The sequence below is a fragment of the Ctenopharyngodon idella genome, chromosome 8 (genome assembly GCF_019924925.1).
Source record: "Ctenopharyngodon idella isolate HZGC_01 chromosome 8, HZGC01, whole genome shotgun sequence".
NCBI classification, from domain to species: domain Eukaryota; kingdom Metazoa; phylum Chordata; class Actinopteri; order Cypriniformes; family Xenocyprididae; genus Ctenopharyngodon; species Ctenopharyngodon idella.
This window is the reverse complement of record NC_067227.1, coordinates 32602619-32630214: the sequence shown is the minus strand read 5'-3', so window position 1 is coordinate 32630214 and position 27596 is coordinate 32602619. Positions and strand designations below refer to the sequence as shown.

Below are 27596 nucleotides of genomic sequence, written 5' to 3'. Positions count from 1 at the left end.
AGCGATCCATCATGTTAGTGTGTTCACTATTGTGTGTTTGCTCTTATAAGGCTGTACCTCTCACTTCATTTCAATAGGTGACTTTATTCGAAGAATTCAGTTTTATCAAGCTATAATATCAATCTGAATTCTCAGAACGGTCATGCCTGATCTATTTCAGCCCACTGCCATTATTTCTATGAAGCTAATGTCAAAGACATAGCCCGTTTTTATGAGATTCATTAACTTCAAAGCTCTGGTTTGGACTTGTTCTGTAAAAATTGCTTTATAAGTTTGCACACTTGCTTAGAAATGCCACAGGTCAAATCTTTACAGACAAGTGGACATATTCACACAGGTATGACAATACTGGAAACATCCTGTCAGGTGTTCTTAAAACTATTTTTAGACCGTTTTGTTTTGCCAACAGTCTGAGAGAAACTTGTTTCAGCGTGATATAAGGGCTGTTAATTATGTGACACTTTTGGTTTCCTGGCCTCCCATCCTATACAAATACAATCCAGAAACTTCTGTTCATTGGTGCGATGAAAGCACATGAAAACAAAGCCTCATAATTCACCTCTCTAAAATATGGATGTAATTGATGGATTGTAGTAAGTAGTAAGAAAGCATCTGTTTATGTGAAACTGCTTGTTTGTTTATTCAGTATTAAAGAAGGAAGCAGGATAAATTAGCATAATAATAAGTTAGCCATTGCCCTACACCCTGTTTTACAATGTTTATATTGATAAAAATCACAACACATAACACTTCTAAACTGATTCGCACATTTTACGTTTTATTCTTCAATTCTGTAAAGAGAAATGTTTATTAGAAATCTGCATATATTTGTTATTAAAGAGCTCCCTCCTCTGGCTGACGATAAGTCTAGCCGCGCAAACAAATGGTGTGATTGATCACAGTTTCCACAAATGAAAAGAAAGATCGTCACCGCCACTGGCGAATCTAAACCAATGGGAATCGCAAGAATCGATGAAGGGGCGGGACATCAGCCATTTGCGGCCGCCAACGTTGTTGTTGGAGGAGAAGTCGATTCAAGAAGCCATTACGCTGCGCAATTGTGTCAAGACAAAAAACTTACTATTTTTGCGTATTCTACGCAATTTTATAAACTCCCTGCGTCCAATTAAAAACGTAATGGCATCTCAGGCCAAAAAGAGAAAAACAAATTTCTCCGAAAGGGAGGTGGAGATCATCGTGGAGGAGATGGAAAAACAAAAACACATTTTGGTCAATCACTTTAACGCGGGCGTCACGCACATCGCTAAGAACTGCGCGTGGATGGAGATTCTGAAGCGCGTGAACGCCGTCAGCACCTGTCTGCGCGAGCTCGCCGAAGTCAAGAAGAAATGGTCCGATCTAAAGACGGAGGTGCGGCGCAAAGTGGCCCAGGCGCGCGCGGCCATGGAGGGAACGGGCGACTGCACCACCGTGCCCGTGATCCTGACCTCCATGCAGCAGCGCATCTGCAATCTGCTGGGAGAAGCGACCATCATCAGCCTGCCTGCGGCGGAAGCGGGCGCGGAGATTGCGGTGCCCATCAGCTCCGCAGCCACCGTCACGTTAACGCAAAGTAAGACACTAGCGTTACTGCTGCGTAACTTTAAATGCGTAGAATCTAAAGGAGCCCGACAACTGTTACACCTACTTTACTTCCGTTATTTTCACCTGGTAAAAACACTTTAAGCCATGAACTACAGGTAAAAATAGATTTTAGCTATAGATTTCATAATACTCCCCACTTGATCAATCACAGTACGTTAAAATTCATATTTTTTTTCTGAAATGTTGTTTTAATATGAGAAAAGATATTATCTAATTAAATATGCACTTATTTGCAGTGTTGGGTGTAATTAATTACTGTCATTTTAATTACTTTTCCCTTGAAAAATTAAGTAAGGGATTAGTTCTAATTTTTCTTTAATTGAATTAGTTACTTCTGATGTAATTGCATTAAATACTGTATAGTCTATAGAACAATTCTATATAAATTTAAAATCTAATGTTAAAAATTTATGTTTTTAATGTAACCTTTTCCCTTTAAATGCTTTGGTCAATAATTTATGAAGAATAATCTATGCAAATTTAACCAACACTGCTAGTTTGCATAATTTTCAAGAAGAGAATCTGAACATTCCTGTTTCATTTTGTTGACATATTTGAATGAAAGGTTTCTCTTTTTACCACTTCATAAATCAGAAAATTTTGTCAACAGCCAGAAAAAGAAAAAAAAACTCTATACCCCCGCTGTAAAAAACTTCAGAATTTAGATAGAATAAAGTTGGGAATTTGAAGTTTACACTTGGAAATTTTGAGTTTACACTTTTACAAATGCATTTCGATGCCGTATAAATGTGATTGTCTCTTCACAGGCATTCAACCAGCGGCCGCAGCAGCGTGTGAGATCAAAACTCTTGAAGGTATGGTTTTAGTTTTACACATCTAAGACAATTTTCTGTTTTTAAAACATTAAAGTCGAAATGAAATGGAAGTTGTGATAGACATATATAAGTGAAACGGTTACTGGAACAAGAACAAATGTAAGGTGGGGCTTGAGTTTGTCTGTGGGGATTTGATTGGATGGTTGTGGTTTGCTATAGAGTGCAACATTCAGGTTCCGGAAGTAAAAACTCCATGCATTTTCTCCATATTTTTAACGATAACTTATAATCCTTTAAATACAACCTTACTGTGAGCAACAAGATTGTTAATTGATGGTATTTGCTTCTGTTGAAGCCGTCAGCCTGCATTATTTCAGTTTAGCAGTGGATTTCCTGGTGAAAAATTACGATACCCATGATGCTGTACAGAAAATTACTCCAGTCAGTGAGTCAAAAAAAAGCAACATGCTCCAAAATAGCTCTTTAGCTCCGTCCTCTCCCATGAAGCACTGCGAATGACATAATCGAGTGCTGCGTAACACGAGAATGAACCTCATTGGTTCTTGAGGAAGCTCAAATGTGATGCGTAACACGAGAATGAACCTCATTGGTTCTTAGAGAAGCTCAAATGTGATGCGTAACACGAGAATGAACGTCATTGGTTCTTAGAGAAGCTCAAACGTGATGCGTAACACGAGAATGAACCTCATTGGTTCTTGCGGAAGCTCAAATGTGATGCGTAACACGAGAATGAACCTCATTGGTTCTTGCGGAAGCTCAAATGTGATGCGTAACACGAGAATGAACCTCATTGGTTCTTAGAGAAGCTCAAATGTGATGCGTAACACGAGAATGAACCTCATTGGTTCTTGCGGAAGCTCAAACGTGATGCGTAACACGAGAATGAACCTCATTGGTTCTTGCGGAAGCTCAAATGTGATGTGTAACACGAGAATGAACCTCATTGGTTCTTGCGGAAGCTCAAATGTGATGCGTAACACGAGAATGAACCTCATTGGTTCTTGAGGAAGCTCAAATGTGAGGCGTAACACGAGAATGAACCTCATTGGTTCTTAGAGAAGCTCAAATGTGATGTGTAACACGAGAATGAACCTCATTGGTTCTTGCGGAAGCTCAAATGTGATGCGTAACACGAGAATGAACCTCATTGGTTCTTGCGGAAGCTCAAATGTGATGCGTAACACGAGAATGAACCTCATTGGTTCTTGCGGAAGCTCAAATGTGATGCGTAACACGAGAATGAACCTCATTGGTTCTTAGAGAAGCTCAAATGTGATGCGTAACACGAGAATGAACCTCATTGGTTCTTAGAGAAGCTCAAATGTGAGGCGTAACACGAGAATGAACCTCATTGGTTCTTAGAGAAGCTCAAATGTGAGGCGTAACATGAGAATGAACCTCATTGGTTCTTGCGGAAGCTCAAATGTGATGCGTAACACGAGAATGAACCTCATTGGTTCTTAGAGAAGCTCAAATGTGATGCGTAACACGAGAATGAACCTCATTGGTTCTTAGAGAAGCTCAAATGTGAGGCGTAACATGAGAATGAACCTCATTGGTTCTTGCGGAAGCTCAAATGTGATGCGTAACACGAGAATGAACCTCATTGGTTCTTGCGGAAGCTCAAATGTGATGCGTAACACGAGAATGAACCTCATTGGTTCTTGCGGAAGCTCAAATGTGATGCGTAACACGAGAATGAACCTCATTGGTTCTTGCGGAAGCTCAAACTTGATGCGTAACACGAGAATGAACCTCATTGGTTCTTGCGGAAGCTCAAACTTGATGCGTAACACGAGAATGAACCTCATTGGTTCTTGAGGAAGCTCAAACGTGATGCGTAACACGAGAATGAACCTCATTGGTTCTTGAGGAAGCTCAAACGTGATGCGTAACACGAGAATGAACCTCATTGGTTCTTGCGGAAGCTCAAACGTGATGCGTAACACGAGAATGAACCTCATTGGTTCTTGCGGAAGCTCAAACGTGATGCGTAACACGAGAATGAACCTCATTGGTTCTTAGAGAAGCTCAAATGTGATGCGTAACACGAGAATGAACCTCATTGGTTCTTGAGGAAGCTCAAACGTGATGCGTAACACGAGAATGAACCTCATTGGTTCTTAGAGAAGCTCAAATGTGATGCGTAACACGAGAATGAACCTCATTGGTTCTTGAGGAAGCTCAAACGTGATGCGTAACACGAGAATGAACCTCATTGGTTCTTGCGGAAGCTCAAACGTGATGCGTAACACGAGAATGAACCTCATTGGTTCTTGCGGAAGCTCAAACGTGATGCGTAACACGAGAATGAACCTCATTGGATCTTAAAGAAGCTCAAACGTGATGCGTAACACGAGAATGAACCTCATTGGTTCTTGAGGAAGCTCAAATGTGATGCGTAACACGAGAATGAACCTCATTGGTTCTTAGAGAAGCTCAAATGTGATGCGTAACACGAGAATGAACCTCATTGGTTCTTGCGGAAGCTCAAATGTGATGTGTAACACGAGAATGAACCTCATTGGTTCTTGAGGAAGCTCAAATGTGATGCGTAACACGAGAATGAACCTCATTGGCTCTTAAAGAAGCTCAAACGTGATGCGTAACACGAGAATGAACCTCATTGGTTCTTAGAGAAGCTCAAATGTGATGCGTAACACGAGAATGAACCTCATTGGTTCTTAGAGAAGCTCAAATGTGATGCGTAACACGAGAATGAACCTCATTGGCTCTTAAAGAAGCTCAAACGTGATGCGTAACACAAGAACGAACCTCATTGGTTCTTGCAGAAGCTCAAACGTGATGCGTAACACGAGAATGAACCTCATTGGTTCTTGCAGAAGCTCAAACGTGATGCGTAACTCAAGAACGAACCTCATTGGTTCTTAAAGAAGCTCAAACGTGAGGTGTAACATGAGAATGAACCTCATTGGTTCTTGCGGAAGCTCAAATGTGAGGCGTAACACGAGAATGAACCTCATTGGTTCTTGCGGAAGCTCAAATGTGATGCGTAACACGAGAATGAACCTCATTGGCTCTTAAAGAAGCTCAAACGTGATGCGTAACACAACAATGAACCTCATTGGTTCTTGAGGAAGCTCAAATGTGATGTGTAACACGAGAATGAACCTCATTGGTTCTTAGAGAAGCTCAAATGTGATGCGTAACACGAGAATGAACCTCATTGGCTCTTAAAGAAGCTCAAACGTGATGCGTAACACAAGAACGAACCTCATTGGTTCTTAAAGAAGCTCAAACGTGATGCGTAACACAAGAATGAACCTCATTGGTTCTTAAAGAAGCTCAAACGTGATGCGTAACACAACAATGAACCTCATTGGTTCTTGCGGAAGCTCAAATGTGATGTGTAACACGAGAATGAACCTCATTGGTTCTTAGAGAAGCTCAAATGTGATGCGTAACACGAGAATGAACCTCATTGGCTCTTAAAGAAGCTCAAACGTGATGCGTAACACAAGAACGAACCTCATTGGTTCTTAAAGAAGCTCAAACGTGATGCGTAACACAAGAATGAACCTCATTGGTTCTTAAAGAAGCTCAAACGTGATGCGTAACACAAGAATGAACCTCATTGGTTCTTAAAGAAGCTCAAATGTGATGCGTAACACGAGAATGAACCTCATTGGTTCTTGAGGAAGCTCAAATGTGATGCGTAACACGAGAATGAACCTCATTGGTTCTTGAGGAAGCTCAAATGTGATGCGTAACACAAGAATGAACCTCATTGGTTCTTGAGGAAGCTCAAATGTGATGCGTAACACGAGAATGAACCTCATTGGTTCTTGAGGAAGCTCAAATGTGATGCGTAACACAAGAACGAACCTCATTGGTTCTTAAAGAAGCTCAAACGTGATGCGTAACACAAGAATGAACCTCATTGGTTCTTAAGGAAGCTCAAATGTGATGCGTAACACGAGAATGAACCTCATTGGTTCTTAAAGAAGCTCAAATGTGATGCGTAACACGAGAATGAACCTCATTGGTTCTTAAGGAAGCTCAATCATGATGCGTAACACGAGAATGAACCTCATTGGCTCTTAAAGAAGCTCAAACGTGATGCGTAACACAAGAACGAACCTCATTGGTTCTTAAAGAAGCTCAAACGTGATGCGTAACACAAGAACGAACCTCATTGGTTCTTAAAGAAGCTCAAACGTGATGCGTAACACAAGAATGAACCTCATTGGTTCTTGAGGAAGCTCAAACGTGATGCGTAACACAAGAACGAACCTCATTGGTTCTTAAAGAAGCTCAAACGTGATGCGTAACACGAGAATGAACCTCATTGGTTCTTAAAGAAGCTCAAACGTGATGCGTAACATTTTCATTTTTGGGTGAACTATCCCTTTAAGATGTGTGTGATTATGCCCCTGCAGCTGAGACCACGTACCACACGCTGGAGGAAGGCATGGTGGAGTACTGCACCACCGAGACGCCCGTGACCGTCACCGCAGAGGCGCCGGTGGAGATGCTGGCAGCGCAGGCCGAATGCTCCGCCAAACCTCAGGAACTGAAGAGCCGCATCGCACTCAACTCGGCCAGACTCCTCCAGGAGCACCGCGTCACCAACCTGCACGTGCGCGAGATCGCCCAGCACCTGGAGAACCAGAACGACCTGCTCCAGATGATCCGGCGCTCGCAGGAGGCCCAGGCCTGCGCTCAAGAGAGACAAGCCCAGGCTCTGGAGGGCACGCAGGCCGCTCTGCTGGCCCTCATTCAGATGTTCAGACCGGCTCTGAAGGACCTGAGAAAGTTTCTGCAGAACGCTAACAGCTCGAACACGGCGACCGCCGCAGAAACTGGAGAAGGAGTGGAAAACGTGCCGCCGCAGCCTGAAGACGGACAGTAGAGCAGAACATGTGACAGGTCTGGTCTAGAATAGACTGTAAATTATTATTGTACAGCACGGTGCCTCAAAGAGTTAGTGCTTGTATGTGTGAATGTTTCAGGGATAAAGTGAAATGAGGACTTTTACTAGCGTTTTAAAGAAGTGGCCAAAATCTAAAATATCCAACATATACGTTTTACCTTTTTTTTTTTTTTTGCTTGAAGTGAAACATCTTTTCAGTTTAACTTCAACTGTGGGTTTTATTTTTACATTTGGTTGCTTAAAAAGCAAATAGATGGCAATGAATTTGATTTGATTTTCTACATTTTATTTAATTGATCCTAAAATGAACAAAAGCATTGCATGCATTGAATCCAAAATCCAAAACCCAAATCTGGGGCAGAGATGTACAGAAAGCACAGTTTCTCCTATTTATGTACAAAAACTAATGGCTCCTTTTACAGGTGAGGCCTTGGAAGACTTTGTGGAGGATTTTGTTTCTTTAGTTTTTGACAATAACATTTTTATTTATGTATGTTAAATAAAGAAACTCTCCACACGTGTATGAGTCTTCATTTGTGTTTTATTGATGCTAAAGCCTCCTTATTTCCCTGTGATCCAAAGTCCAGATGTCTGACAGGCTTTACTATCAATATATGCATGTACAGTCCGAGGCGTCACGTTATTGCTTGACAAAACACATCAAGTATTTGTATTTTTCTCAGGTATTAATGAAACTGAGTAACTATTTTTACTCAGTTATGCTGTTGTATATTTTTAATCTCAGTCTCTTGGTCCATTTACTTTTTTTTTTTTTTTTTTCCCCCTTTGCTGTAGGACTACGTATCTACAATTATGTTTTTATTTTGATTATATGTTGTTAATTTTACTTTTAATCGATCCCTACTTCATTCAATATAATATAATTTCCTTTTATTTGGTTGTTTTGCTACTATTTTTGATTTGCAGCTTTCATCTAGTTTACTTTACCGCCACTAGAGGGAGACAAAGTGCGCTATATTTCATGGAGAAATTAGCTTTTTTCTTCAGTTCTTCTAGTAGAAGGGGGAAAAAATTTCTTATATGCGTGTGTGTGTGTGTATGTATATATATATATATATATATATATATATACACTGTGTGTGTGTGAATATATACTGTATGTGTGTGTGTATATATGTGTATATATATATATATATATATATATACACACTATGTTTATGTATATATATGTGTTTATATATGTATGTATATAAATTGTGAATGAAAATATGCTATCTATTTATAATAATCGATAAATAAAAATCAGTGCTGTCAAATCGATTTAATTGCGATTAATCGCATCGAAAAGTTTCTTTATATATATATATATATATATACATACACTCACATATATGTGTGTACATATATAATTATAATAATACACACACACACACACACACACACACACATAAACACAATATCTAATCGCGATATATTGGCGATTATATTACGATTAAACTGATATCTGCCTATATTTAAATATTTAAAAAAAAATGCCTGAGAGAGATCAGTGTGTGTGTGTGTGTGTGTGTGTGTGTGTGTGTGTGAGAGAGAGAGAGAGAGAGAGATGAAGGGCGGCGCTTCATAATCTCTGTAGAAAAACTAACACGCAGTGATCCGGGGGACAGAATCACATCCAAACACAGAAGACACGGAGGACGGACATAAACACTAAAGACGTGAGTTCACGCGATTAGCGCTAACGTTTGTAACGTTTGAAAGGTTGACCGTTTATTCGCGCGCCGCTGCTGCACGAGAGAAAATCTGAGGCGTTTGTTTATTCGCGGGTGTGAGCTAAACAAACCTGACAAGAACAACGTTTTTTTTCCCTAAATGATAATGAATCATGTTCTTTAAATACAAGTTTATAGATCTGTTAATTTGTTAGTGTTAATCTGTTCTCATGTTAGTTGTGATTTGTGTTTTTCCCACAGATGATCAATGAAAGCATGATCTCACAGGGAGAGTTTCCACTGCCAGATTAAACCACAGCGTTCAGCTCTAACGTTGAATTTCTGTAGAGAGTTAAATCATTTAGAGCTCGAGTTCATGGCGTTTCTAGTCAAGAAGAAGAAGTTTAAGTTTCAGACTCATGTCACTCTGGAGGAGCTGACAGCCGTGCCGTTTGTTAATGGGGTTTTGTTCTGTAAGATCAGACTGCTGGATGGAGGAGACTTCACTGCTGCATCATCCAGGTAAAACACTTCAGGAGCTTCATTTGTTTATTTATGTAGTTCTGGATGGTCTACAAACAATTAGCCGACTGATGGTATAGTACAGTGATGGTGTCAGATGATAATACTATATTCATGGCGCATTTAAAAGAATACAAAGGTACTACAACTACAGAAAGTCCTGAAAAGTACCAGGGAAGGAACTACTATAGGGGAAATTAATTAGTGCATTAATTTCAGTTCCATGGTATATATATCAATGTACTGTGGTATTGCCATCTGATTATATTGCTACTTGTTGCTCTACTACAGTCTTAAAACGAAAAGTTCTTCTTGGATATTATTTATAGTTTTTATTCATATTTTGAATTAGGTTTTATTTTTTATATTTTCTTTTCATTTTAATTATAATTAAAGTTTGCCATTTTGTTGTGTTTTTGTCATTTTTATTAGTTTTTTAAAGAAATATATCTCTTTTTTTTATTAAATATTGTTTCAATTTTAGTTATTTTAGTACATCAAGTTAAAATAAGTGAAAATTAGAAAATGTACCATATTAACTAGCTTAAATAAAATTTAAAGTTTACCTTTTTATATATTTTATTTTTATTTCAAGTAATTAATTTTTTATGGTATAAAAAAATACTTATTTTTATTGTCAAGAAGCATTTTTTGGCTGTAGGATTCTTGATATGCTTTATGATTCTAGGAGATTAAAACATTCTTTGTTACATTTTAGAGTCTTCTAAACACAGATTCTAAAGTAACAAGTGTTGTGGGTGGTTGCCAGGTCGTTGCTAAGATGTTTTTTTGCTGATGGGTTCTAAAGTAACAATTCTAAAGTGTTGTGGATGGTTTCCAGGGCGTTGCTAAGATGCTTTTTTGCTGATGGGTTCTAAAGTAACAATTCTAAAGTGTTGTGGGCGATTGCCAGGGCGTTGCTAAGATGTTTTTTTGCTGATGGGTTCTAAAGTAACAATTCTAAAGCGTTGTGGGTGGTTTCCAGGGCGTTGCTAAGATGTTTTTTTTGCTGATGGGTTCTAAAGTAACAATTCTAAAGTGTTGTGGGTGGTTGCCAGGACGTTACTAAGATGCATTTTTTTTTTTTTTTTTTTTTGCTGACAGGTTCTAAAGTAACAGTTCTAAAGTGTTGTGGGTGGTTGCCAGGGTGTTGCTAAGATGCTTTTTTTGCTGATGGGTTCTAAAATAACAATTCTAAAGCATTGTGGGTGATTGCCAGGGTGTTGCTAAGATGCTTTTTTGCTGATAGGATCTAAAGTAACAATTCTAAAGCATTGTGGGTGGTTGCCAGGGCGTTGCTAAGATGCTTTTTTGCGGATGGGTTCTAAAGTAACAATTCTAAAGCGTTGTGGGCGATTGCCAGGGCGTTGCTAAGATGCTTTTTTGCTGATGGTTCTAAAGTAACAATTCTAAAGCGTTTTGGGCGATTGCCAGGGCATTGCTAAGATGTTTGCTCCGTGGTTGCTAGGGCATTCAGGAAGGTTGCTACTTGGATGCTTTCTGCATGATTTGAGGAATCATTTATGTCTGTAGAGGATTGATATTAATTAAAGGGGATTGTTCAGATCTAACCCTTGACATAAACATAATAGTGATGCTTACCTTTTTAACCAGCACAACTGATCTGTTTCTCAGTTCAAGTCTATCAGCTCAGTTCTGATCTGCTTGTCTGAGACGGTTGCATGAGGATGTCGATCATGGCATGTGATCAGAGGGAAGTGAAGACAGACGCACACGTACAAGATCACTTCCAGATGCAGCGTCTGTTGAATTCTTGTACCTTTTTTTTTGTGTAGTCTGATACTACTGTCTATATTTTCCACTTCATCTTTTTTAGTGTCATTATGAGATCAGTAATGGTAATCTTGATCTTGCATTTTATTGTTGTCTTTTGTTTACTCGTGACTCAAACACTGTATACGCTCACATTACAGAAACACTGAGTTTTAGGTGTCCAATAAATGGACTAGTAAAGAACGGTTGTAAAGTCAGTCTTAATCTCTGCATAATAAAAATCTTTATTTGAGCGTGATGATTTACAGGTGGTCAGAAAGCTCAGCTGTTGTTTTTCAGGCTGTCCGGTGTCTTTTCTCCTCTTTGCTCATCGCACTCAGAATAACAGGAAAGACTCACTATCAGTATCACTATCCTTTGCTATGTTTCACCCGTTTCACTTAAAGTTAATAAAAATGCTTCCAGAAACCAAGATATGGTGCAAAAAAAAAAAAGTCTCTGTATGAGTTCTTGTTTTTAATATTTATAATCAATATCACATGAGCAAAAGTGCTGTTTTCCCGAATATCAGCACGTTTGAAAATGTGATACTGATTTTATACAACAATTCATTAAACAATAAGGGTGTACTCACACTAGGCACGGTTGCCTTGAACCAAGCCCGAGCGTGATTGTCCCCCCTCCCCACACATTGCACTTAACGTTATGGGCCGGAGCACGCTTACGTCATATACTTTTTGAATGGAAGAAAACAGGAAGAAATGCACTTTCGCTATGATACTGCCTATACTTTATGCCACGCAGCGATTTTCACTTGCATGTATCAGAGGATTATTACAAAGGCAGCTGACGTTAATGGAGGATTTGCAGCTTTACTCGCAAACTACAATTCCTGTTCATCAATAAGGTGAGAATCAGACCCGTTATAAACCCAAATACACTCGAATTAATTACATGAATTGAAAAGTGTACTATAAGAGTAGTAATAAAGATGTTTGCCGTCGTAATGATGACAGTTGTGCACACAAAAGTAGCAGCTGTTCTGTGCTCCGGCGCGGTTAGCGCTCACACTGCATGCGAACCGTGCTCGAGCCCAGCCGAACCGTGCTCTGGCCCACCTCTTCCAAGCGGGCCAGGGACGGACTAAACGAACCGCGCCCGGGCACGGAACGGAGTGATCACGCTTGTCAAACGAATCAGGCTTTGGGGATCAAACGTGCTCAGGCATGGTTCAGAGCGCCTAGTGTGAGTACACCCTAAGTTAATAGGCTATTAGGTGACTTATATTTTAGACACGATATTGTCTCTTTTGCTAGTAAAAATAGTAGTTCTAAAACAGTAGAGCCATTGCCCGTCTCAGAGCAACACAGTTTCAGTTTCGTTACTGAATTAATCCATGTTTTTAAATAAATCGTTCTAATGAATGACTCGACTCAGTCACTTCTGAATCAGCCATTTTGAATGAATCGTTTGACTGAATGATTCAATGACTAACTCATTAAAGAGGTGGTTGATTGTCACTTTTTTAACTTTAGTTAGTGTGTAATGTTGCTGTTTGAGCATAAACAACATCTGCAAAGTTACGGCGCTCAAAGTTCAATGCAAATAGGGATTTTACGCCGGACTGCTTTACTAATGAGGGTCAATTCAATGCTGGATTTGCACAATAGATTAACATGACGGCACATGCTAGTTGATGAGTTGAATCAACTCCACAGCAACTACATAAATTTATCCACTAACCATTCAGAAACGTCTAAAAGTTGTAACTTCTTCCTGAGTCTCTCCATCAGTGTCGACTCCGGTTTGAACAATGTAAGGCTGAACACCGTTACTGACAATCCTCATTTTGGCTGCGTGAGATTCTCCAGCTTTGTTGTTGTTGAGCAACCGAAGCGTGAGCTGTTAAAGCTCCGCCCTCTTCTGGAAAGGTGGCCGGGAGCAGCAGCTCATTTGCATTTAAAGGGACACACACAAAAATGCCGTGTTTTTGCTCACACCCAAATAGAGGCAAATTTGACAAGCTATAATAAATGATCTGTGGGGTATTTTGAGCTGAAACTTCACAGACACATTCTGGGGACACCAGAGACTTGAGGTATGAATGAGCATCTTCTGAGCAATACAGTATTAGTTTGCATGGGATATTCAGCAAGAAAAAGCACTGGTGTTATTTCAAAAGTTACATTTTGGTGAAAGGTTAAGAAGACAAACATTTTGCACGTAGCAATAAATCATTTGCATTAAGACCAGGAACATGCTTTAAAGTAGTTTTGATTTCATGTTGACTCGACTGAATTTGGCTGAATTGTGGTTGTGGTCTGGCACTGTTTCTTTCATAAACTGACCTAAGCTCTTGTTTATTTCTTGTCCTTTTAACATTCTCATTCAAGTCACTCACATTCTCCTGTCTCTCTCTCTCACACACACTCACACACACACACACACACACACACACACACACACACACACACACACACACACACACACACACAGCACATAAACTGCTTTTGTTTCGGTGGAGTCCTGGGTTGGATGGCAGGAGGAAGTCAAATGGCAGTGCGTGGAGACAGTAGACGGACAGAGACGTCAGTGAACATGAGTGAGAGGAAGTGCAGATGACTGTATTTTGTCTTGCTCACTTTCAGCCGGTTCAGTTTAGCATCCATCTGTTCGCATGTCTAGAGTTTGTTGATATTCGAGCAGAAGCATCAGACAGGGAAAGTTGCTTGATGTTTTGCAGGAAGTTTGTTGCTAAATGGGGTGTTTGGATTCACACGGTTTCAGACAGACGGCAGGAAAATTAGACAGGAAGCAGGAAGAATGAGGCCATCAGCTGTTTTCTGCATCAGGACAATAAATTAGATGCATTTCCAAATTTTATTGCTGGGTGATATATCAAAATAATTTGTATTGTAATTAATATTTTAGTATTTTTCATTTCTCTCTCTATATATATATATATACTATATATATAACTTTGACTGTTTGACTACGTTGACTAGAAGTAAAGTAATAGTAAAAAATAGTACTAAAATAGCTTAAAAATAATCAAGACATGCTTTTCTACACTTCTTCTCACAAAGTGAGCACAAGGAAGAATTTTAGTTAGTCATTTTCATTTATTTGCACCAATATAACAATTCATAGCCATAAACAGCATTCTTTACCTCCATATATTGCTACTAAAACATTTTAATACATGAAAAAAATGCCTTGCAGGCACTTCTGTAAGCATTTTTGGAGAAAATCATTGCGTTCTGAATCAATTTATTGAAACTGACAGTTTGAACTGATTCATGAAAATGAATTGAACTCTTAAGACTGTTTTGTTGCCATAAAAATAGCCATAAATGCTGGTATGGCAATAAAAACAAACAAATAAACAAACTTGAGACCATTTCAAGAGCCTCTAATAAAACATCTTTGTCTTTATGCTCTATGGGTTATATTTTATTGTATATTTCTGTTGCATTACTTTTCAGATGAGCTTTAAATGATTTAAGTGTGTCATTCTACAGAATTTGTTTCCACAACAGTATCAAATGAGTTCCAAAAGAACAAGGAAAATGCTGTTTTCCATGATGTGACCCTATTAAGTGTCTGACCTATTTTTAAATGGCTGTAACTTTTGTCAAAATACGTACCAGACACATAAATGCAGATTGTTATACATAGAAATGTAGTATTTTCTATGAATAGTATAGGCTCTCATAGGAATGTTGGGTGGGCCGAGTCATCGCCTGTCTCAGCCGTTCTCCAGCCTCATAATTAGGAGGGTTAGGCCTGCAGTTAAGTTAAAAGCCTCATACGCCTGCATGAGCGCTGGGACAGTATGGCTTTAGAAGGTTTACTAATTTCATACATCGACCAACAGATGATATTTATAGCAGATATGTAGTTATGTAACCACCTGCCAAAAGCCTCTCCGTTTGTGTTTACTGTAATTCATAATCATCAGGATCTGCGCTGTAAGTGTCCTGTCACACGCCTCATGCTTGATTCATGATTCACAAGGAGAATTCACTCAAAATCATATTCGAGAATGTGGCTGAGCATGTTGCTTGGATGCTTTTTAAATGTTTCCGTTTCTTTTCAGAGTTTCAGAGTATGGATTTTTTTTTCCCTAAAATGCCGCATAACAATCTGGGCTGCGTTTCTCAAAAGCATTGTGAGCTAATTTGATCATTGAGATCATTGGTGGAAATGATTCTACGATCCACTCAGGCTTATGATGCTTTTGGGAAACGCAGCCCTTTCGTTTTAAGGCAGGTCTGCTGTGCCGCCCTTTATGAAAGGTTAACCATAAAAAGCACAAACTACTGGGTGTATGATACCGGCCCCACAGCCACAAATGCAGTATTCCTCGTAATTTGTGAAACCTGCGTGTTTTACCCAGCATGCTCTGAGTTTGTAGGTCCTGACAGGCTGTAGTTCTGTTTAATCAGGCAGCCGCTGCTGTTACAGGTTCTCATGATTACAGCGCTTCAAAGATGAACGATTCTGCCACATGCATTGATGAATAATGCAAATATTCCTATTAAAATTAGATTGTTTTAGCTCTAATGCAAAAAAATTATTCTTTAGAAGTCAAAGATTGTAAGATCTCTTAACAAACAATAACTGTTGTCAGCAATTTAAATGTGTTCAAATGCAAAAATCTTGTTCAATGCATTTTTGTCAAGGCAACTACAGACATCTCGTTCAGAAATGTTCATTGTTTAATTTTATGTATGATTTTAAATGACTCTTCAACCCAAAATGTTAATTCTGTGCTTTTTTTTTTTCTTACAGGTCAAGTCACCTTTATTTCTATAGCGCTTTATACAATACAGATTGTTTCAAAGCAGCTTTGCAGTGATAAACAGGAAAAAAATTATTCAGTGATGCAAAAAGTGTTCAATTCTGCTGTAAAACCGCTCTAAAAAGACATTAGTAAGCAGTCATTGTTCAGCTGAAATCAGTTCAGTGTTGATTCAGATTGGTTCAATAACTGCGTAAAGTTGATCAGTTATGAACTGTTCTGGAGCAGTTCTGGAAAAAACAGTAATGTCATCGTCCATCTTAGATCAGTTCTCATCCAATAGTGTAAGTGCATTCAAGTCAATAATATTGTTAAATATTAAGCTTCTCCAACTAAGCAAGCCAAAAGCAACATTGGCAAAGAGCCCAAACTCCATCTGACAGAAATGGAGAAAGAAAAACCTTGGGAGAAACCAGGATCAGTTCTCCTCTGGCCAGACGAACCAACATGATGCAATGAACAGATGATGCAGTGCATTACAAAAAAAAAAAAAAAACCTTACTTCAATATTAAATTGGTTGTTCAAACTCTGTTCATCTAGTTTAAACAACAATATTGTGAATCTAACATGTAGGTTCAAAGTAATAGTTCCAGGTCTCCAGTATTGAAAGTAATAAATTTAAACTATTGGCAAATATATATATTTACTATTATTTGCATGCCTAATATGTCAAAAACGCAAAACGTTTCTTTTCTCATCACATTCAGTTATGAATTACATTAATCATATCACATTCATAAAATAATAGCATGTTTTCAATAACTCAATAACTGTGAAATTTCATAAAAATGTTGAGTATTTTGCATCACTGGATATTACTTTCGGTCACTGAATATTTCAATCATAAAACAGTTGTCAAATATTAAACGATTAGCAGCTATGTTCTCGTCACGTACTTTTTCAGGAAAAAAACGAAAGTGTCGCGTTGGAATTCACACTCGTCTTCTGTGAACAGTAAGCCCCGCCTTCTTTGATTTGATTGGCCAGCTCACTCATTCTGACAGTGATGAGCGCTGTTAGGACACTGAGGCAGACCAGCCTAAAAATGTAACTTAAAAAACTAATTTTTTTGTCATCCTAACAACAAACAGAGCAGTGCAGCATCAATAATATCAAATATTGGGGGGACAATTTGGCCATTTCTAATTATTGGGGGGGACTTGATTTGTGGATCTGTGTAAGCAGTGTAAGTTGACCGTTAACAGATGTATCTTTCTGGATCGTATGTCTTACATGACATGTTTGCATGTTTTCTATCTTTCCATTCACTTATTTTTATGCAAATTTTCAGTTTTTGCATTAAAAAAACCCTGGATGGAAACGACAAGATGTGTATAATTTCTAAAAATCCACATAAACTTGTGCGCTCAATTTAGACGGTTTTTTATCTGATAAGAAGAAACTACACATTTACCGGATAAATGAATCAATGCGCAACAAATAACTCATGTGACTTTGCCTTTAACAGAGGCTGTGATTGGATAACTGGACTAACCAGCATCTCAAATGTTGGTTTGGTCGTTTTATGTCATATTCCAATAATGCACATAAGTCTGGATGAAAACATAGCTATAGATGTAAAGTATGCATCATTTCTCTCTTCTTGCCTGTCCTCATTACAGTATCTACACAGAGAGGACATTGTCAGGACTTCAGTCCGTCTCATCTGATTATCTCTGCTGTTTACCAGCAACATCAGAGAAGTGGCCAACATCACAAAACAACAGGGATAAGACGCTTCAGATAGGGTTTGGTCCCTTCGGAGCGAGAGAAATCGCTTGTTGCAATTAAATTTGAACGTTGAACCTCACAAACATGATCTGTTTTGCGTCCTGCACATACGCATGATGTTTGAAGGCCGTAAACCAACCAAACAAGCACGATATGGACTTATCATGATTGAAAGTGGATATTTTGCTTGCTCTCGTAATGAGAGACGTGCTGTAAGCAGCTGGCCGGTTCAGAGGGTCAGTCGTTGCCCTTTACGACTTGCTCTTGTGGCTCTGAACTGTAAGCGTCTTTGTGCGGCTCGCGTTATGTAATCACCCGTTTGGATTTATCGTTCGTGTTTCCGAAGGCTCACTCCCCGATGTTCAATAGATATAAATACAGAACAAGGGCTCTTTGGAAACAGCCTTGGAGTTTTTCTCCATCCAATTTTGTGGTTATGCAACTGAGTTTGTAAATCATGCGAAGTCAGCCGCCTGATCAGAGTTGTGCTGCGACCTTTTGACCTCAGCTTTTTAAAAGTGGCATGTGATCTTCATTGATTGACACAGATAGAGTTCAGAAAGGTCAGTTAGACACGTGTGAGGGTGATTGATTTAAATCAGTATATTGATTTAATAACACATAGTTTTAACCTCAGTGACTGTGCATGGATAGTTTTATGCATATTGGACACAAATGGCATTTTTTTTATTTATTTTTTTATATCCAGTTTCAATCTGATTGATTGACTTTTCGCAGTTTCTTGGGGCCGTTTTGTGCAGGTTCATATCAGTCCGCTGGGAAACTTGCCGTTGTACTTTTTTTTTTAAGATGGTGTCTTTCTTTTTAAGTGGGCAGTTTATGAGCAGAACAAACTGGATTAATATATTACATTTCTAACAATCTGTATTTATGCATCTAGTAGGTATTTTGATCAAATTTATAGCCTAACCAGGACTAAATGTGGACTAAATTTTATGCTAATAGTCAAAAGTCTCTGGACTACATAATTATGTGACTTGAAAACGAAAAAAAAATGTTTTTCCTGGACTTGTGGCTCAAATTCCACATTGCAGAAATGGTGGCAGTTAAATTACATGAAAAAAAAAAATTAGAAAATATTTTGAAATTCATATTTTTTATTATATAATGATTTTTATTTGCAAGATGGAATGTAATTGTTTGTACAGACAATACTTTTTACAATTTTAATCTCTCCACAACCAACCACCCAGAACAAGTTGCCTTAAAAGTATTTTAAAGATATAATAATTAAAAATAAAGAAAGAAATAGTTAAATAAAAGAATAATATAAAATAATAATTATTGTTATAAATAAATAACATGCATATAATAAAATAAATTATGAATATTATTATAAATAAAGAAATAGATAAATAAAATAATAATCTAAAATTATAATAATATTTATTATAAATAAATAACTTATATACATATAAAAAGATATATTAATATTATTATGAATAAAGAAAGATGAATACAAATAAGAATATAAAATAACAATATTTATTATTATAATGAATAAATAGATTATATACTTAGAATAAAATATATTAATATTATTATAAATAAAGAAATAGATCAATAAAAACAAGAATATAAAATAATAATTATAAAAAATTTAAATACATAACAAATTATGCAATATAATAAAAATATAGGAGTATTGCTATGAACAATACTAAAGAAATAGATCAATAAAAACAAGAATATAAAAAATAATTCAAAAAAATTAAATAAATAAATGTTATACATATAAAAAACATGGATATTATGAATAATAATAATAAAGAAAAAGATAAAAAATCTAAAATAATAGTGATAAAAAATTTAAATAAATTGTATACATATAATTAATATATATGCATATTATGAATAAAAAAATTAATAATTATTGGAAAAAAAAAAATTAAAGGTGCAATATGTAAGAATTTTGCAGTAAAATATCCAAAAACCACTAGGCCAGTGTTATATATATTTTGTTCACTCGAGTGCTTACAATATCCCAAATGTTTGCAACTATTTGTAAATCCTGAGAAATCCTAACAAATTTTAACCAAGGCTCCGGGACGTGTGAGGAGTCGCCTGTCAATTGCGTCATACCCGCGTAACCATCGGTTTCCGGTTTTATTTTGTAGAAACCATGGAAACACCAAAGACGCTTTAATATTTACATGTTTTAATAGGCAAGGGAACAACTGTTTTGATACATTTATAGACAGAAAACTAATTATTGTTATATAGCTCAACATGTTTAGTCTTATTGCTTAAATCTAATTTTCTTGTTTGTTTTTTTTTTTTTTTTTTTTTGCGAGTACCATGCTTTACCATGCCTCAGAGAAAAACACTATTTTGTGAAGTAGCTAACATAGCATAATCAGATGCAGCAGAATTTTCTCCATCATACAATACATTTTAAAATTAATTGCATGCCATTTATTAACACAAGCCATCCAGCATTTAATATGATATTCTAAAATCGATCTATCTTACTGCAGTGTGCAACAAGAGTCTCAAAGCAGCCGCCGAGCGAACGCACAGAGTAACATTATAACATTTTCAACACACTCAAATGTATCTAATATGATAAACAGAGCTGTGTTACCTCATACTCATGACCGGAAAAAACGGAAGCGGTGCCGGCGACTGTAGCATAATAAAAGTTCTGCTGCTCGTGAGGCGTGTGTTACGCAATCGCTCCAGCGGCCTCGTTCAGCTCCCACAACACTCGGTCCTGCTCTGCTTCATACTACAGTAACGTTAATAATCGCATCCATGAACATGATTTCTTCCTGAGTCCTATCCCAATTCTTTTCCACCGGCTGTGAGGTGAAGACCACATGTCCCAAGATTCTGCGCTCAAACTTGGCGTCATCAAGCTACGCCTTTGTTTTGAATAGGCCTCTAGCAGACAGAAAATCTTACATATTGCACCTTTAATAGATAAATCTACAGTTACATTCAGTAATCAGCAGGGTCACTCCACTGCTGGACAGTGGACATCATGAGCCTTACACATTTATAAGAAAAAAGTAAATAAGTGAGGATATGTATAGAAAAGAATGCATCTTATTTTTGAGTGATAGTTTTTGTCTGAGCATCACTGCTGGTTGAATCTAACATCTCCATCTGTAGTGCAGAGGAGACACTAAAGCTCCAGCATGTGTTAGTGTTTGAGCGCTGCTCTCTGTTTGGATCCTGATGGGTTTGATGTGAACCTTATTAAACCAACTTCCTCTCCAGAATATGATTTGGCCCCTGTGCTGTTGCGGGGCCTGAGGCCGGTCAGCTGAACACAGCTGGTCCTCCTCATCCGATCCGGAGGCGAGCGGGTTCAAGTTGGCAGAGAGGGAGAAGGAACATACTTATTTATTGGACACACTGGCTATCACTTCCTGTTTTTTTCGGCTATCGCTGGTTGAAAAAAAACAAAAATGGAATTAGATACATTTTGTAATTAGAAATATATCTAATGCCATTTTCACAGCTGGGGATGATTTTGTGCTCAAATCAGCGCTAGACATGATGATATTTTATACTTGCGTTATGCATATGTAATGCATATAAAGGCTCATGATGTCTATTGTCCAGCAGTGGAGTGACCTTGTTGATTGATGCATATAGATTTATCTATTCAATTATTTTTTTATAATTATTCATAATAATATTACTATATTTTATTATAAGTATATAACTTTGTATTTTTTAATATTATTTTATGTTATTTATATTTATTTTTCAAAGCAGCTTTACAGAAAATGCTTATTTCAGTGTTACAATTTAGGAAGAATTCCGTTATCAGATGCAAGACTTTTTTCCTCGCAATAGCGAGTTTATATCTCGCAATTCTGACTTTTTCCCTTGCAATTCTGACCTTTTTTCGCAATTCTGGCTTTTTTTTCTCACAATTCTGATGTTTCTTGCAATTGCGAGTTTATATCTCACAATTGTGACTTTTTTCTCGCAATAGCGAGTTTATATTTTGTAATTCTGACATTTTTCCTTGCAATTCTGACTTTTTTCTCACAATTCTGGCTTTTCTTGCAATTGCGAGTTTATATCGCAATTCAGACTTTTTTTTCTTGCAATTCTTACTTTTCTTGCAATTGTGAGTTTATATCTCGCAATTCTGACTTTTTCCCTTGCAATTCTGACCTTTTTTTTCGCAATTCTGGCTTTTTTTCTCACAATTCTGATGTTTCTTGCAATTGCGAGTTTATATCTCACAATTCTGACTTTTTTCCTCGCAATTCTGAATTTTCTTTCGCAATTCTGACTTTTCTCGCAATTGCGAGTTTATATCACAATTCAGACTTTTTTTTCTTGCAATTTTGACTTTTTTACTTGCAATTCTGACTTTTTTTCTTGTGTAGCAGATCCGATTCTGAAACACATAGGACACTTGATAAGAGAAACATCCGTTGCGCTAACTTCTTCCGTTAAACACAACTATGGCTGGAAGAAGAGAGAGAAAATGTGCGTCCTGCCTCATCAGCGTCCACTCGCGGTCTGAGGCTAATGTTACAACAATTTATGTTTAACATTGTGTAATACATTTAAACCCATAAAATAAGGAAATTAAAATAAAGTGACTGATTATACATCACTGTGTCAATTGTTGTCTCATTTGTATTATTAACAATGAATGATGCATAAAATTAATGTAAACATTCTCCCAAAGCATCATACACATTCACAATGACACTATAGAAAAGTGAAATCAGTGCATTATACAAATGCAAAGCAATTAAATGCATTATAGAAAAGGGGGATAGAAAAATAGTACTGATAATATATTCAAATTTAGTCCATAACATTATAAACCAAATTCTATAATTTTATACAATGAGTTAAAGAACTGAACATACCTGAAACACATAGGACACTTGATAAGAGAAACATCCGTTGCGCTAACTTCTTCCGTTAAACACTGTGTACAAGCCATGAGTTAATTAGCTCCACGTGCGTCAGACAAGAATTGCATAAAACTCGCATAATTTGACCAATACACAAAAATATATTTGTATACTTGACTCAGAACACATTTCGTTTTATATTTCATGAACTTTGACCAAATAATTAACTTTAAACATACCAACTATGGCTGGAAGAAGAGAGAGAAAATGTGCGTCCTGCCTCATCAGCGTCCACTCGCGGTCTGAGGCTGACGCAACTCACGCACTCCCAAAAAGAATAGTGCGCAACACAGACAAGCATCCCATTCGAACAAACGCTACAATCAATGGTTCCCACTCACAACATAACATGACCTGTGCAGGAATCTAACACTCAGTGAAATTAATTGACTTAAAATAACTAGAAAAATAGTTTTGGGAAGTTCACTGCACAAAAATAAAATATGATAAAATAAAATAAAATAATCTCTTTCCAACAGGCTACACTTGCAATTCTCACTTTTCTTGTAATTGTGAGTTTATATCTCGCAATTCTGACTTTTTTCCTTGCAATTCTGACTTCTCTTGCAATTGCGAGTTTATATCTCACAATTTTGACTTTTTTCCTTGCAATTCTGACCTTTTTTTTTCGCAATTCTGGCTTGTTTTCTCACAATTCTGACTTTTCTCGCAATTGCGAGTTTATATCACACAATTCTGACTTTTTTCTCGCAATTTTGATTTTTTTTCCTTGCAATTCTGACTTTTTTTTTCTCACAGTTGTGAGTTAATATCTCACAATTCTGACTTTTTTCTCGCAATTCTGTCTGTTTTCTCACAATTCTGACTTTTCTTGCAATTGTAAGTTTATATCTCACAATTCTGACTTTATATCTCGAAATTGCGAGTTTACATTTCGCAATTCTGACTTCTTTTCTCAAAATTGTATGATATAAAGTCTCAATTGCGTTTTATAAATTCAATTGCGAGTTTATGGCCCAGTTTCACAGACAGGGCTTAGACTAAGCCAGGATTAGGCCTTAGTTCAATTAGGACATTTAAGTAGCTTTTATAAACGTACCCTAGAGAAAAACATTACTGGTGTGCATCTTGAGACGAAACAATGGCAGTGACATATTTTAAGATATGTCAGTACAAGTTGCTTTCAGTTAAAACAGCTCAAACATGCATTTTAGTCTAGGACTAGCTTAAGCCTTCTCTGTGAAACCGGGGGTAGATTTCGCAGTTCTGACTTTATAACTCGAGTTTATATCGCACAATTCTCTGAAAAAAAAGATGTAAACTCGCAATTACAAGAAAAAAGTCAGAATTGTGAGTTAAAAATTTGCTATTACCTTTTTTATTTTTTATTCAGTGGTGGAAACAAACTTCCATACAAACTAATGTCAATAATATACAGCTGTTATATAAAAAGTTATATGCTTAGTTAATATCCTGAATTCAGTTAAGCAGACACAAAGAACATGATAGGCAGCAATTACAACTTGTGCTCATAATGATTACAATATAAGGATAACATTGATTTCAATCTTTCTTTTTTCCTTGCAGTTACTGCTGGATGCTTTATTGTTGCTCATCTAATTGATTTTGATTTTGAATATGTTTTTGATCAAACCCCTTATGCTAAGTATTAAACAACAGCTTCCTTGCTGAAATGAGCCTAACCCTCTGTACGTTTCACCTTCCCTTATCCTGTCGTCCAGCACGCACGGGAAGCCAGCGGCTCTGTGTCCACTAGAAGATAGTATAGGAAAGTCTGCGATGACGTCAGGCCGACTGATTGGAGCGCGTCGCTCTGGGATGTTTGTCCAAGCGCTGTCAGGGTCTGACACAGGGCCGAGCTACAGGATGGGAGATAAGAATCCGGTTTCAGCGCAGCACATTTCTGCTCGAATGACTCATCTGCAAAAACAGGGGTACACAGGCAGCGAAGAGGTTCACACGACTACAGGCCTCGCGAAACCTGAGTACATTCAGTCTGGAATCTGACATCAGCAGTCTGTCACATGGGCTGCGTTCAGAATACAAGTGTACTGCGACGTATATACTATCTGAAATGTTTATTGCATGCTGTCAGAAAAGTTTGGGGTCAGTATGATTTTTTTGTTTTTTTTTTTTGAAGGAAGGAAATCAATATTTTATTCATCAAGGATGCATTAAATTGATAAAAGTATGTTAGTATGCTATTCAACATACTTAAGCAGAGGTTTTTATATGAATATCAGTATTAAACCATTCAGCGTTGTGATGGTTTAAGTTTAAAACGCATGTTAAGATGTGGTCTGGATGAGCTGGACTTCAGTCATCCTGTGGTTAGTATAAAGCAGGTTTGGGTTAGTCGACTCGTGTTGCTATTGAGCTCGAGTAGGTCATTGTGAGCATTGTGTTGGTGCCGCTGAGAGGCCATGTGCTATGGGTCAGGGGGAGGATCTGTCCTCTTTCAGGGTTTCCTCTCTTTAATGAAGCCTCTTTGTTTTCTATTCTGATTTTCCCCCCCAGAGTTTGCAGCATGCTTCATCTCAAGAGAATCCACGCACAGTCAGGGTTACTGTGTGTTGTGTAGATGAATATTCAGTGCATTCGCTGTGGTACCTGCCCTGACTGCAGCGATCTAACTTTTGTTTTATGATCCGTGCATTAATTAAAAAAAATGCATTTCATACTTGAATGCACCTTGATGAGCACATTTTTATATACACTGCAGTTCAAAAGTTTTTTTTTTTTAAAGAAAATAATGCTTTTATTCAGCACAGACACATTAAATTGATTAAAAGTGACAGTAAAGACATTTATAATGTTGCAAAATATTCTATTTCAAATAAATGCTGAAAAATAAAACGTATCATGGTTTCCACAAAAATATTAACAGTTTTTAACATTAATAATAATCAGAAATGTTTTTTGAGCAGCAGATCATCATATTAGAATGATTTCTGAAGGATCATGTGACACTGAAGACTGGAGTAATGATGCTGAAAATTCAGCTTTGATCACTGGAATAAATTACATTTTACTTTATATTCACATAGAAAACAGCTGTTTTAAATTGTAATAATATTTCACATTTTTTACTGTATTTTTGATCAAATAAATGCAGCCTTGGTGAGCAAAATAATAATAATAATAAAAAAAAATTACAAAATCCTACTGCAAACTTTTGATGGGTAGTTAATATATATATATATATATATATATATATATATATTATTTTGTATGGGTTTAATAATTATCCACCGTTCTGAGAAAAAGATAATTTTTACGAATTTCTTATATAGGAAGGTTAGTTAGAAACCCCAAGAAAATGTTATGATATATATGATTTCATGCAAAAATAATTTATGAGGAAAAAAATATATATATTACTTAAAAAAAAAAAAAAGAAAAAAAAAAGGTGATTAACCTTGTGTGTATTCAATAATATAGAAAACAATTATTTTAAATTGTAATAATATTTCAAATTTTTGATCAAATAAATGCAGCCTTGGTGAGCAAAGAAACTTTTTTTTTTTAATTATTAAACCCCTTTTTTTTTGTATGGGTTAAATAATTATCCACCGTTCTGAGAAAAAGATAATTTTACGAATTTCTTTTACAGGAAGGTTAGTTAGAAACCCCAAGAAAATGTCATGCTATTTATGACTTCATGCATTCATGATATTTGTTAAAAAAAAAAAAAAAAAAACATTTTTAAATATATATTAAAACAAGGTGATTTAGTTTGTGTGTATTCAATAATATATTTTTTTGAAAGTTTTTAAAAAATATATATGAGATCAATACAAATATAAAAAAAAATTACATTGCAAAAATTACGATTTTAACTATTTAAGCTTTAGGTTAAAAATATTTTTTCTTTTTTATCATCTTGTCTTTATTTGTCCTTGATCATTTACTGATAATGTGCTTTGTGAATCTTACCCACCTGCCTGTAATTTTTATCTCTCCTTCCAAACCTTTGCTCCCTGCCAGGCGAGCATCTAATGCATATTTATTCCACATGAATCTCGCTCATGGATCTTTTGTACGCTCTAAATTGTCCCGAGTCTCATAACAATTGGTCCATTCAGGAGCGCTTGATTGGGTTTGCTTTTGGCCGGCGTGGGAGAGAGTCGAGCCGAGAGCATGAAAGGAGAAAATGCAAGGACGCACAAAGCCTGTTGTGTTGTTGTTTGAGGGACTATTTTTTTTTTATAAGATGTGATGTGTATGGATGATTGGAATTTAGAGCAGTAACTCATTAAAATACTAGATTATGAAGAAAAAGTGGTATTTGTGCATGCAAAACTTGCTGCTCAAGGTGTTGTGGGAGGTTGCTAGGGTGTTGCGTACTGGCTCAAGCGTCTCTTTCTCTTTCCTCCTCTGTTCCGTCAGTGTTACTGTGGACGCGAGGTGATTGTGGTTACTACGGTGATAGAACAAAGTACCACGGCCCCTGGAATGTTGTGAAAGAATGTGGCGGGTGGGGGAAGAATAAACCACTCCGGCTCTGATAACAGAAGAACCGGACAATACCAAACCCTCTGATGACCCTGAACGGATGTATCGGCCGTTTCAATGGTGCTTCAGAAATAACAATCAGATGTTGTTGCGGACAGTGAGGGTTCTTGGAATCAATGTGTGTGTTTTTGTTTATATCGTCAACAATAAAAATTATTTGTAAATCATTTTACAGTCCGTAAGATTTTTTTTTATGCCTCTTCTGCTCACCAAGGCTGCATTAATTTGATCAAAAATACAGTAAAAAAAAAAGATAAATATTATTACAATTTAAAATTACGGTTTTCTCTGTGAATATATGTTAAAATGTAATTTATTTCTGTGATCAAAAGCTGAATTTTCAGCATCATTACTCCAGTCTTCAGTGTCACATGATCCTTCAGAAATCATTCTAATATGATGATTTGCATATTATTATCAAT

The 27596-nt window shown here is 36.9% G+C and overlaps 2 protein-coding genes and 2 long non-coding RNA genes across 8 annotated transcripts in view; 2 read left to right on the top strand and 2 right to left on the bottom strand.

Moving 5' to 3' along the window:
• The first annotated feature begins 770 nt into the window (after positions 1-770).
• naif1 (nuclear apoptosis inducing factor 1) lies at positions 771-7817 on the top strand. Its single transcript, XM_051904287.1, has 3 exons — positions 771-1573; positions 2373-2420; positions 6803-7817. Exons 1-3 carry the CDS (start codon positions 973-975, stop codon positions 7273-7275), a joined length of 1122 nt encoding a protein of 373 aa, XP_051760247.1. The 5' UTR covers positions 771-972; the 3' UTR covers positions 7276-7817.
• LOC127518016 (uncharacterized) lies at positions 2472-4719 on the bottom strand. Of its 3 annotated transcripts, XR_007931430.1 has the most exons (4): positions 4566-4719; positions 4413-4514; positions 3342-3443; positions 2472-3239 (listed from the first exon to the last, which is right to left on the bottom strand). It is a non-coding gene; the product is annotated as an uncharacterized LOC127518016 (long non-coding RNA). The 3 variants fall into 3 exon arrangements; XR_007931428.1 differs by having other exon boundaries at positions 4413-4719; XR_007931429.1 differs by lacking the exon at positions 4413-4514 and having other exon boundaries at positions 4515-4719.
• A 1012-nt stretch (positions 7818-8829) lies between the features above and the next one.
• eeig1a (estrogen-induced osteoclastogenesis regulator 1a) overlaps positions 8830-27596 on the top strand; it is a 34967-nt gene continuing 16200 nt past the window's right edge. For 2 of the 3 annotated variants that reach the window (XM_051901830.1, XM_051901827.1), the window contains exons 1-2: positions 8830-8975; positions 9231-9491. In XM_051901830.1, coding sequence (XP_051757790.1) covers positions 9346-9491 — 146 coding nt within the window. In that variant the 5' untranslated portion in view covers positions 8830-8975; positions 9231-9345. Of the gene's footprint in view, positions 8976-8996; positions 9086-9230; positions 9492-27596 lie in introns of those variants that run through there. The other variant, XM_051901828.1, reaches the window with a different exon arrangement.
• On the bottom strand, positions 19391-23175 carry LOC127516920 (uncharacterized). Its single transcript, XR_007931131.1, has 3 exons — positions 22857-23175; positions 22630-22691; positions 19391-22276 (listed from the first exon to the last, which is right to left on the bottom strand). It is a non-coding gene; the product is annotated as an uncharacterized LOC127516920 (long non-coding RNA).

Coding starts and splice junctions, on each gene's coding strand:
- naif1 (XM_051904287.1), top strand. CDS start 973: ATGAAGGGGCGGGACATCAGCCATTTGCGGCCGCCAACGTTGTTGTTG. Junction 1,574..2,372: donor CACCGTCACGTTAACGCAAA/GTAAGACACTAG, acceptor GTCTCTTCACAG/GCATTCAACCAGCGGCCGCA. Junction 2,421..6,802: donor TGAGATCAAAACTCTTGAAG/GTATGGTTTTAG, acceptor ATGCCCCTGCAG/CTGAGACCACGTACCACACG.